The 12,327-nt window shown below is 41.8% G+C and overlaps 1 protein-coding gene across 1 annotated transcript in view; it reads right to left on the bottom strand.

The window, feature by feature from the left end:
* Positions 1 to 4,707: 4,707 nt before the first annotated feature.
* Positions 4,708 to 12,327, bottom strand: part of PLEKHD1 (pleckstrin homology and coiled-coil domain containing D1) — a 40,424-nt gene continuing 32,804 nt past the window's right edge. Inside the window, exons 8-13 of the mRNA XM_087721451.1 lie at positions 12,232 to 12,325; positions 10,581 to 10,759; positions 9,324 to 9,456; positions 8,205 to 8,349; positions 6,332 to 6,481; positions 4,708 to 5,654 (exon numbers count right to left, since the gene is read on the bottom strand). Of these exons, the coding sequence (XP_087577577.1) occupies positions 5,500 to 5,654; positions 6,332 to 6,481; positions 8,205 to 8,349; positions 9,324 to 9,456; positions 10,581 to 10,759; positions 12,232 to 12,325 (856 nt within the window). The 3' untranslated portion in view covers positions 4,708 to 5,499. The remainder of the gene's footprint in view (positions 5,655 to 6,331; positions 6,482 to 8,204; positions 8,350 to 9,323; positions 9,457 to 10,580; positions 10,760 to 12,231; positions 12,326 to 12,327) is intronic.

Genomic DNA, 12,327 nt, shown 5'->3' with positions numbered 1-12,327 from the left:
ATGTTGGATGCATTCTAATTCTTGACATTACTGTTAGAATTGGTTTTTTTTTGTTATGTAACTAGCACAGATTTAATCTCTTATAGAGATGTACTCAGGGCATTGCTATGTAGCTCTCCCTATGCAGCATCAGTTACATAATGCTGCATGGGAAGAACCTACACAGCTATGCCTCGAGTACATTAAATTGATGTTAAATAATTCCATTTTAGTCTTTATTTAAAGCTGCCATTGAGTTGTCAATTTCTTTCAGACACAAATGTTAAGAATGGAAATGCCGCAACCCAGGACTATACATGATGCTTGGTTTTTCATCTGCTCTCTGGGGCTAGGCCAGGGGTCTCCAACCTTGGGAACTTTAAGACTTGTGGACTTCAACTTCCAGAATTCCTCAGCCAGCAAAGCAAAGAAGTTGAAGTCCACAAGTCTTAAAGTTCCCAAGGTTGGAGGTCTCTGCTAGGCGATTGGCAGATTCACTTGAGAACTAAAACAGTTATAGAAAGAATTCAAACCAAGAAGTGTCAGCCTCTGCTTTGCTGCTGCTTTGGCTGCCATTGAAACGGGGAGGGGGGCATGGTATTTGGGAGGGGATTACTAATTGTGCTGGAGAAAGATTCTGGAGTTTCTGCTGCCTGTCTTACTGCGCATGCGGTGGAGGTTTCCCGCTAAGGCTAACGGCACCGACATTCCATCTTGGTGATGCCTTTCGAAGTTATCTCGCACCTGACACTTGGGAGAATTATGATTGGACTGTGACTGGGATGCCAAGGGGTGGGGAATGGGTTATTCTATATATCATTTGCTTTTGCACCTAAATAATCAGTCTCCGCTTTGCTACGCTTCTATTCATTTATAATTAGTAAAAGTACACTTGATTTCTATCAATGGAGTATTGTGGTTTTCTTTCCTGATTATCCAATGAAGGAGTGCTGACAATAAGTGTCTGATATTGCCTGAAAATTAAATGCAAGGAAAGTCTCCCAAATGATCATAGTGCTGTTCATATTTTACAAGCCAACTCCAATCATAATTCATCATCCATTTGGACTGTGTATCAGTAGGTTTTCTCACACACTTCCCCTCCTTATAAAGTTATCTAATCCTTCTTCCACTGATTAGTTATCTGTTTGGTGATTCCATGGTTTAGCTGAAATGTTCAGATATGGACTATGGGGATTCCACAACTATATTTCTATTTGATTGTGTATAGTCACATATGAAACTCTTGATACGGACACCACATATGTACAGAATTGGAAGGGCACTGGAATTCAACACTAGATGCAAAATAATACCAGACAGAAAGTTTTTTTTATATCCACCATTGTATTCTTTGTCATAAGCAATTATTTTGAACCTCATCCACTACATTTCACAGAACATTGACTTACAAAAGTGCTATTTCTGAGCATTTCATCAAAGCAATTGCAAACCATAAAGGAGGTCAGAAGTACAGTAACGTAAGAGGGAAGGGGAGGGGGAAAGGGTCTAAAGGCACCTAAGTTCATCTAAATATTCCAAATCATGGTTTCATAACCTGTCTGAATGAGTTTTCTAACTGGGGTGTTCAGATGAAATGCTGAATTCTGCAGGGACTTTAGCACAGAGAAAGGCAATGCAAGGCTCAAAACACTACTGTATACACATTCCATTGAGTGCACTACAACTGCATAACTCTTTGCTCATCCTATTTCATGGCTCACCACCAGTCCTCTTTTAGGATGACAGTAATTTGTTTTGGTCATCCTTAAAGATGCTTCAGCCAATCAATAACAATAGTAGCATTGTTCAGCTATCTCAAGAAATATATTTAACTCTCTTCCTGGTATAGACACCGAAATTGTTTTATAAAATATAGTGTTGGAAGAAATGTCCATCTGGGTTCAGTTACAAGTGGGGGGAAAGACACTGGATTCATGGAAGTTGCTTGGAAAGAAGGCAATATGCTGACTCTGTAAACCGCTTAGAGAGGGCTGAAAGCCCTATGAAGTGGTATATAAGTCTAACTGCTATTATTGATGAACAGGATCATATGGCTTGAGATCCTGGGCAAAAAGGGCAGAGATGCTGAGAGTACCGGGTTTTATGCCCTCTGTTGGGCTTTGAATATGAGCTAGTATTCTGATTGGTTGTCAGACTCCCATGGGGCCATGCAGGGGTAACTGTGTAGGTTGTCTTTTGAGTGCCAAGCTTGGTTGACTCCTGCTGGGTGGTGATGTAATGAAAGGGCTTTGGGCAATTCCTACTATGGCTCTGCAGAAAGAGGTAGATCTTTGTTATGTAGACTAGAATGGCCCAGGCCTTAATGACCCATTGACAAAGATGGGGAGGGAAGAGTTTCTGCCTCCATTTTAGGGCAAATATTCTGCCTTTTTAGTATTTCTAAAATATTTCATTTTCCTAGGAGAGGGGTGGGTGCACTGCTAACTTTCTACAATCGTATTGTACAACACCAGCTATAATCATGAAAACATCTTTAGCAACCTACTGGACATATCTAAGTTGAAGGCAAAAGAAAAGTACTTCCTCTGCTGACTTCTTGTCCATTAACAATCGTGTTATTTGTTTTTGATGGGAAGGAAAAGCTTGTTATTAATTACCGTAGTAACAACTAGAATCTATGCATTATTATTGGGTTCCGCTAGAGGGAGCAAATGTTCCTTAGTTACATTTGACTTAGCCTTCTTCTATCTTCCTAGCTAACAAATTTTGGGAAACTTCAGTATATCCTTGCCTTTTTCCCCAGGGTTCTCCATCCTTACACCTCATTAGGTTTCTACTGTTTGGGAAAAAAAGGCTAATGGAAAGTGAGAAAGACCTTTTAAGGGAATGTCCTTCTATTACATCAATTAGAGGAAATATCTATCCAGGCTTTAGGCTAATATAAGGTATGAGGGTGAAGGTTTGTTCTCTGAGCTTGTGGGTTGCTCTCCGAACATTTGGAAACCAACCCACAAGCTCAGAGAATGAACCATCACCCTCATCCTACACCTGAGCTACAGATATTTGCCACTATTGCTAATATAAGGTATGGTTAGTGGTACTTCGGTTTGCTGTTATCAACAGATCAGTTTAATCACCAGTGTCTGATCTGAGTTCAGCAGTTTGTTTGTGTGTAATGAAGGAAAGGCCCACAGGGAGAAACAGCCAAATTTTAGGCATGAAATAATAAAAAAGTTGCACCACTGGTTTCCAAAAAGCAGCTTTGGGAAAGCTACAGGGATGGGATTCTACTGGTTCCAACCAGTTCAGGAGAACCGGTAGCTGCAACTATCAGCTGGTACACTCCGACTTTCAGCTGGGCCCGCTTGCCCACCCCTGCGCTATTACTCACCTATATTCCCTTTTCTGAAGCCCAGCTGATAGATGCGGTAGAGTGGATTACCACACTTCAGCTGTTTTCCTCCTGCGGAAGGTGATTTCTCTGTAAACTGCACATGCGTGCGCAGCACACATCAGGCACGTCTCTGTAAACTGCGAAGCGTGTGTGAAGCGAACTGGTTGTTAAACCGGTAGGATCACACTCCTGGCTACATAGTTACCCTATTATTTTAAATAGTTCTAAAATATCATGTCATCTTGGTTTGTCCAATACATCTGAACAGATCAGTTAAAGATTTAGTAATCTGTCTGTTTGCAGCTTCGGATCATATTCTAAACATTCTAAAGTACCCAATGGTATTTTATTTTAGCCAGAGGAACTTGTGGCAGATGAATCTGGAATAAAATACAGTAAAGGATTAATTGAGAGTTAATTTCCATTTTGGCATTTGCAAAGAGTGGGATATCGAGATAGAAATCTAGAGCAGCCTAGCAGACTTATTTAGGCACCTTCCTTCTTTTTATGGATTTTTCTTTTCAGCCATCCCAAATTCACAGCATCTGTGACTTACTCCGATACAGAAAAAGAATTTGGGGGTGGGTGAGGAACTGAGCTGTTTCTTCACCTGCCCATGATGGTTCTGATCCTTGTCAGGCGCCTAGAATTATTTTAAACACTAACAGTTGGTGGTTGTTATTGTCAAAAGAAACTGGGATACCAGCAGAAAATGTTTGTTTCCTATTTAATTGGGACAGCCCTGGGTTTTTTTTGCCCCAAATGTCTGTAGATCAATAGATAATTTTCTTACTTGGAAGTAGCACAACTAGCTGTGTGGGAATGGGGGATATTATTAAGCTTCTTTTCTTTTGTTCTGCTCTGTTTTCCACTCCTCTCTCCATTCTTAAATCAAATCAGCTCAGAAGCTTGCTAAACCACCACATCTTTTGTGGACATTGCTCTTGCTATTAAACTTTCCAAGAAATATTTAGGATGGTCCTTGAGGGTTATGCTATGAAACATATCAGAAGAGCAGGGGGTTCACAAGCATCTAAGCAAGACAGAAGTGGGCATGTTCTCTCCATGTGAAGGGAAGGATCAGAAATAAAAGTGATGATTTCCTGGAGTTGCCAGCTGCCAGATTGTAGCAGGTGCTATGGAAGCATCAGAGGAGAAGTCCCCAAAAGCAAATATGAGATTTTCTCTACTTGTGATAGGCATTATATTTGCCAATAGATACCATAAAGAGATAAGTCATTCATTCTCATCAGACAATTTTCAGCCCTAGAAATTTCCTTCTACACAGAGGAAATAGGGAGCATAGCATAATATGTTAGAAGCATGATGACCTAGCCACCAAACGACAGTGAATACAGAAAACAGATCAATAGAGTTGGAGGGACCTTGTAGGTCATCTAGTTCCCCCATTTAAGCAGGAGACCATACACAATTTCTCACAAATTGCAGTCCAATCTCTTCTTGAAAGTCTCAAGCTCCCACAACTTCCGAAGGCAAGTTGATTGTTCTCACTGTCACAAAGTTCCTCCTTGTTTTTAGGTTGAATCTCTCCTTGGTCTCCTTCCCTCCATTATTTCTTGTCTGGCCTTCGGGTGCTTTGGAAAATAGCTTGATGCCCCTCCCCTCCTCTCTATGGCAGCCTTATCATGTCTCCCCTGGTCCTTCTCTTCACTAGACTAGCCATGCCCAGTTCCAGTTCCACTTGACAACTGTGGCAGGAAAGGTTGTAGAGCAAAGTTAATTTTAACCATCATTGGCCTCCAATGAGAAATCTGTAGTATCTTTCCCTTTATAGATGATTTACTTCTTAGGCTCATCACCTGATGTACTTGTTTCATATACTGTATGTTTTCTCCCGGGTATTAAAGGACTGGCTGGGCATTTTGTAAAACCATGGATCTTGATAAAGGAAGTTGAGAGGAAAGCAGAGTCAGTTAATATGACAGGAATTGACAGCCAAGGAGTTACAGCAAGCTACATGGAACATTCTGATTGAGAATAATGGTCTGATCGTGAAGCTCTACAATGAAAACTGTTTCATTTACTTCCTCATGAAATTCCACTGCTATCATACTTCTGCGTCTAGACAAATCAATTTGGCTTTTGCTGAATGAAATGACAAGCTGAGTCTAGATCTCCCCTGACAATAGAGTGTGGGTGGTTCACTTTTTGTTGACCAAGGAAGAATCCTGATGCGACTCCATGATTTGATAGATGGTTTCCCGGAAATGATGGTCCTGGCTTAGCTTCTTGGCAGCTTGCTTCAGCTCTTCTATGTTTTCTGCTTCTGAGTACATGAATGATTGTGATTGCCGCACTGAAAACAAGAATGGTATACAACAGTAGGAAACTTTACTTATTTGTAATCCTTACAGTGACAAAGACTAGTGGCATAAAGATGCATTCATCATTCCTCTTATTTATGTTTTGTGGTTGATGAACATTTTGCACTATGGAAAACAGTGGGGTAGGTCTGTGAAAATCAGGCCTGGGAATTAGAAAAGGCCAATATTGTGGGAACAAGGGATAAAATTAGTAATTAGTAATTAACTTAAGTAAGTAGGTGCCAATCAAAGAGGAAAAAAGATGGCAGTCAACAAAACACTGATTAATATACATAACAGTGTTATCACAATATACCAAGTGTGCCTTTCGCAATTAGATATCCTCTAGATGTGTTGGTTTGTAACTCAGAATTTCTAGCAGCCATGCAAGCTGTAGCCAAATATGGGATTGATTTTGCCCCCAGAGATCAGCTTCATATTAAACCAATAAAGTACAGCCATAGATTTAGAGCTTTAATTAATGTGGAAAAACTTGTCAATCAATGAGTGCCTTTTTCTTACTTCAAGGTTATTATTATGGAATCAAAGGTGATCTCAGTTTTTTCAGCAAGGTGACTACAATTGTGTCCTTTTTACAAGATAATAAAAAAAAATCACAAACCCTGAATTATCTATAAACTATAGACTAACAGGGATAAGTAGTACTTACAACTATTCCATGAATTGCTGCATCTCCTACGACGAAATCGGCAGCTTTTTATCCTGCGAGTGGCAGCCTTGTGAAGGTACACAGAATTTTTCATAATTACTGGCATCTTGGCTTCTAATTCAGCATTCCGGATACATTCTTCAAAGAATTCTACAGGATGATCAGAGACAGGGGAAATGGAATAAATCCTAGTCTTAGACCATTGTTCCTCAAGCTAGCACTCCATGCTTCCGTGACTTCCTAGAATTATAAATGACCATATTGACAGGAAGATTATGGGATTTCTTATTTAGAGCAGCAGTCACCAGCTGGTGGTCTGTGGACCACTCGTAGTCTGTGAGAAAAGTTTGGTGGTCTGCAGAAAAATCTTTGCATTTTTTATATTACACTAAACCAGGGATCCTCAAACTATGGCCCCTGGGGCAGATATAGTCTGCCGAAGCAATTAGTCCCTTTTGCTGATGGAATGGAGTCCTTCAGGCACTTGCCTGCCTATTTAGTAGCTCCAGCCCTTCCATCCCTCCCTCCCATCAGTGAGCGGTGTGCAAAACTTCGGCCAGGCTCTTCAAATGACAGAGTTTGCAGGGGGCCAATCAAGCGCCCAGCCTGGCTACAAGACAAACATTCATTCTTGACCGTATTTGAGATTCCTAGCTGCAATGGACAGCCAACCTAGGGTTGACCCTGGGTGCTTCTCTCTGCTAACAGGTGGCCAACCTAAGTGCCTGAAGGACCTCATCCCGTAACTAATTCCTATTAGTGGTCCATAGGTTTTAAAATTATGAATTTAGAGGTCTGAAAGAAGAAATCATGCTACTTTAGGTAAATCATTTCATCACCCTAAGAATGAAAACTCAGGCAAGTAAAAATGATTCTTGGGGGCAGATTAAACATGGTATTAGCTGTGGCTTTATATCTTGGCTCCAATAAAAGGTTGGATTTGCCATTCCTGCCCGCTTCAATTCTAATTGCACTCATTAGCCAATGTGGTCAGCAGCTTCTGCTTGATTTTTGAAAAGATAAAGTCCTCCTTTGATTTCACTGCTGGCAAAATTATGGACACCTTTATATAGTTTCCTTAGGAGCAATGTTTTCTTGTGGAATTAACCATGGTTCAGTCTAGTGCAGTGGTTCCCAACCTTTTTTTGTCCATGCCCCAACTAAGCATCTCTAAAATCCTGATTGCAACCCTCCCCCACATATAATTCTTACTTTACTCAAAAAGTAAACTCTACTCACGTGGAGGGAGCCTAAAATTAACTTGGCTTAAACAAGGTTCAAATTGTCCCCATTAAAAATCAAATTGCCCCCCTATGCCCCACTTTGAGAACCACTGGTCTAGTGTTTCTGAATCTCAGAAACCTTTAACATATATGGACTTCAGCTCCCAGAATTCTTCAGCCAACATGCTCAGGGAAAGGATTCTGGAAGCTGAAATTCACACCTCTTAAAGCTGCTGAGATTGAGAATCACTGGTCTAGTCTATAGCTGTGAGATTCCCTTGTGGTCTCTGATTTAAGTACTGTTTGTTTAGCTTCTCAGCCCAGCTGTCACCTGCTGAGGTTGCATTTAAAAAAAGCAGGGACATGAAATACAAGGATACATTCCATGCTTTTTAAAATTTGACCTTCCTTCAGGAAGTTCACCCATGATGATTTTTTTCCTTCCTAGACTTCGTTAGCTTAGATTTTTAGAGTGCCAAAAGTGCTACTGCAACACTCCTGAGGACTGTTTAGCAGATTCACAACTCACGGTTATGCAAGGATTCACTGGCTAATGTTTCCAGCTGGAGGCACCTGCAAGGTGATACTTCTTTTGAAGTGGTAGTTTTATTGTAGAAGCTACTTAGCAGCCGTGGGGAAGGTCCACTCACTTTTCAGGTTGCTGACGTCAGCTTTCATTTTTTCCTCCTTCTCTTTGTTGCGATGCTTGCAGTTTAAGCCTTGTTCAAGGCTCTGCAGGGCCTCTTCAGCCTCCTGCAAGCGTTTCTCCAGGTCCATACGCACCTTCACTTCTGCCTGAGCCAGGAGGAAAGGAGGCGATCCCCAAAAAAATCCAGAAAAGAAATGCAACAGCAAATTGCAAACAAGAAGCAAGAAGTGTGTGTGTGTGTGTGTGTGTGTGTGTGTGTGTTTTAAACAATTGGTACACTGCCTGGGGGGTAGCTCCAGTTCCCTTCTCTTGATGTTATTTTATTTTGAGTCATTCAGCAGTAGAAGAAGGGCAAGTGAGATTGTTGGCTGACTCTATAAGGTGACCCTCTATTGGGTCACCTTTCTTTTTTCTTTTTGTCTAGAGCGGGGGTGTTAAACTAGATTTCATTGAGGGCTGCCTCAGGTTTGTGTTTGACCTCAGGAGGGGGGGGCTGGGGTAGGTGTGCCCAGAGTGGGCATGGCCAGCTCAATGTTACTCGTGTGATCAAATGCCACTTTTGCTAATGGTTTGTTTTGTTGGCCCTTTGCCAGCGAAAATGGAGCTGCACGTGGCCCTCACGAGCTCCGTTTTTGGCTGTGATGGCCTCCTGCAGCCCTCTGCCCGCAAAAACGGAGCTTGTGAGACTCGCACACAGTCCTCACAAGCTCCGTTTTCACTAGCAAAGGCACCGTGGGCTGGTCCTTCACTATTTCCAGGGTAGCATCACGGGCCAGATCTAAGCATCCCACAGGCCATATCCAGCCTGTGAGCCTTGAGTTTGACACCCCTTGTCTAGAAGGAGAAACCAAAAATTGTTTTGGTGAGATAGGGCTTAATGAAAGCATGAACTAATAAGTCTTTCATGTGGGTCTTTTCCTTTTTTTTACAAAAAATGTGCTTAATGGTAGAGTGGGGTCACTGTTCATCTCCCTTAAGTCTGTTTCATGTAGAGACTACATGACAGGAGACTGAAATTCATTAATAAAGCCATAAGGAGTTCTGGAAACTGAAAAGTGAAGCAGGGCCAAGTTTAGGCCTAAGAACCGCCTCTACCATAATAGAAACTGTACTACCATACCTTGAGGTCTCTTTCTGTCTTCTGCTTCTCGGCTGTCAGCTCAGAGAGGGAATTCTGTAGGGCCTGTGACTGGGAGGAATAGAACTCCCTCTCTTCTTCCAGAGCTCGGGAGCGTTCTTCATTCTCCTTCATTCTATGAAGCAGAGGAAAAAACATTCAGTGCAGGGGTGGGTTCCAGTAGGCACTACTGCAGGTTTGCTCATGGACGTGCTGCGCGCACGCTTGATGGGTTTGATGTGTGCATGCATGCATGCACAGTGCAATAAAAATTGTTCTGTGTATGCACAGAAGCACAAAACGAGATGGTGGCACTTATGGCACCACCCAGAGAACCGGCTCTGGGGCATGGCAGGCCTCAGTCACTGCCAGTTCCAGTAACCCTGGTCACCAAATCACTACCAGTTCAACCAAACCGGTAGGAACCCACCACTGATTCCGTGATGCTCTCATCTCATTTCTCCCCTTCCTGTCTTTACTTTGTGGGAGTGCCAGCCTACAACACCCAGGTTGACTTTCTACTCCAGTGGGGAACAATAGATTCCTCTTGCAAATTTCACTTGCTGTTCCTACTTTTTGTAAAAAAGAAAAAGAATAATGACATAAAAGCAACCATAAGAAAAGCCGATGGGCCAGAGGTGGGTTCCTACCAGTTCGCACCTATTCGGTAGAACCGGTTCATCAAATCTACCCAACCGGTTAGAAGAGGTTCCACCAGTGGACCTGGAAAACAGGCCACACCTACAGTAGAGGTTCCAAAAATTTTTGAAACCCACCACTGGTCCTTGGATATGATTATTCTACACTATCATGCTCATATTTATAAAACTCAGTGCCTCTGTGAAATGTAAGGATGACTACTGCGTTTGTGGTGCAATCAGAACATTGTGTGTGTTTAAGTTGTTTTAACGCAAACCAAAGATGCCTTTTAAAAAACAAGTTTACATCATATTCTTATGCATGCCAGTGCTGTGTGTGAGGTAATTTAAGGTGGTTCTGACAAGTGTCATTGGCATCTTCATATCTGGTCACATGGGCAGCAAGCCACTCCCATCCGGTCACATGGGTGGCAAACCACTCCCACAAAAGAGGCCACACCCACAGAGTAGGTTTGAACAATTTTTGAAACCCACCACTGCGATGGGCCAGAGGAAGAAATGAGTCAGGGCTATCAACTCTACCGTCTCCTTAAATGCGAAAAGTCAGCTACCCAAGTTGTAATATTTTTGGTTTGGAAGTCTCCCCCCACCACCACCTCACCTTTTCTCTGCTAAGAGTTTCTCATTCAGCAGCTGGTGCATTTTCTCCTCAATCTGATGTAGGCTATTCTTCAGGTCCCCAGGGGTGCTAGTTTGCCCCGAAGGGCCCTTCTGGGACTGCAAACGACTTCCATCTTCTTCCAGCCTCTCCAGCATGCTTTGTTTTTCCAGAGAAAGTTCCTGATAGCCAATACAGAAAGGTTAAGCAGTGATCAGGGCTTCTTCCTTTCCCATGACTGACTTTTTGATGGGCTACCCTTGAAAAAGGCAACTTCCACAACATTAGAGTTGTAGGATTTAAAAGGATGGCTGTCATTGCAAAGCCAGCAAGGTCTCTAGGCTTTAATGCAAAATTTATCAAAGAGAAACCTAGCAGATTAATTTTTTATTAGAATAATACATTCATATTGGTATCGAATAGGGACTTTTCTACCTGTCATGAAAAATTAAATGCACAGATGCTACACCAACAACAGATGCCAATTGTGAGATTGGAATAAAGTCTACCACATTCATGAATACAGAAAAAAGTGATACATTTCTGAGAAAATTTGCAAAACAGTAGAAAGCCAGTGTTCCTACTCCCAAGAGAACTCTTCAAAGGATCATTTCACATAGAGTACCAGACATAACAAAAATAAAGGCGACATCTTACATTCCTTCAGGTACACATAAAGGAACAGAGAAAAGAGAATTGGCAGGCTTGGCTTAATATATGTGATAACCTAAAGAGAATAGCTTGGGGCAGCTCAGCTGCTAAACTAAGCCAAATGATCTTCATACCTCAGGCAAAAATATCTCCAAAGATCTATATCCCTGATAGTAAAACAACAATGACGGTGAAATCTCTAACCATCATCAACAGAACATCCGCAAACAGCAACTGCAGGCAACTTCCTCATTTAACGAAACACCAGCTTAGCTTTGAGATGGTTCATTTGCCATTAAGAAGAGGAATGGAGATTCTGTATTAATGAGCTGCACCCTTTTGTTACCTTTTTCTTTAGCTTAGAAACCAAAAACATTGAACATATAAAAAGCGAACGTGAGACAAAATCTCAAGATGCCTATTTCACTGAATAAGCCCAATATTTCTGGCAGGTAGGAGCTCCTATTGTATAAACTACTTCTTTATGTGCTATTGACTATGTAGTCCAATGGGCACCATTCATGGAAAAGAGTAGGCTGGTGAAAAGCATAAGAGTACAGAAGTGTGACAAGATGGGTGGGTGGGAAGAGAGGAAGAGAGGGAGGGAGGGAGGGAAGGAAGGAAGGAAAGAAGGAAGGAAGAAAGAAAGAGAAAGAAAGAAAGAAAGAAAGAAAGAAAGAAAGAAAGAAAGAAAGAAAGAAAAGCCTTAAAAAGACTTCTGCCTAAAGGGTGAGATCACCTAAGACTGACAAAGCTGCTAAGTGGGTCCCTAAATGGAGCACCCTAACAAGGATGCTCAGTGGATCCAGAATACTGCACTTTCATTTGGGATGGAGAGATGGAATGAAAGAGGCATGGTTGACTGGAATCATGAACAAGCTGGGTTTGGAACCTCAACATTTCTTTGCAGCTTTTATTTGTAATTTCAATTATTTAGTTATTTCTAAGGAGGCCCTTTACTAGTTATTGGAGGCTGCCATCAGGAGAAAAACCAAGCACCTACTTCCAATGTCTTCTGTAATGCTTCTGTCAGAGTTTGTAGTCCTTTCTTTTCTTCTTCTACTCCTTTGAGGGACTGGGCAGTCATTTCCAGCTCTCT

The sequence above is a fragment of the Thamnophis sirtalis genome, unplaced genomic scaffold (genome assembly GCF_051295495.1).
Source record: "Thamnophis sirtalis isolate CommonGarterSnake01/CBP01778 unplaced genomic scaffold, rThaSir2_p1.2 scaffold_1, whole genome shotgun sequence".
NCBI classification, from domain to species: domain Eukaryota; kingdom Metazoa; phylum Chordata; class Lepidosauria; order Squamata; family Natricidae; genus Thamnophis; species Thamnophis sirtalis.
Note: the sequence above shows the minus strand (reverse complement) of the source record. Positions and strands in the feature narration are given on the sequence as shown.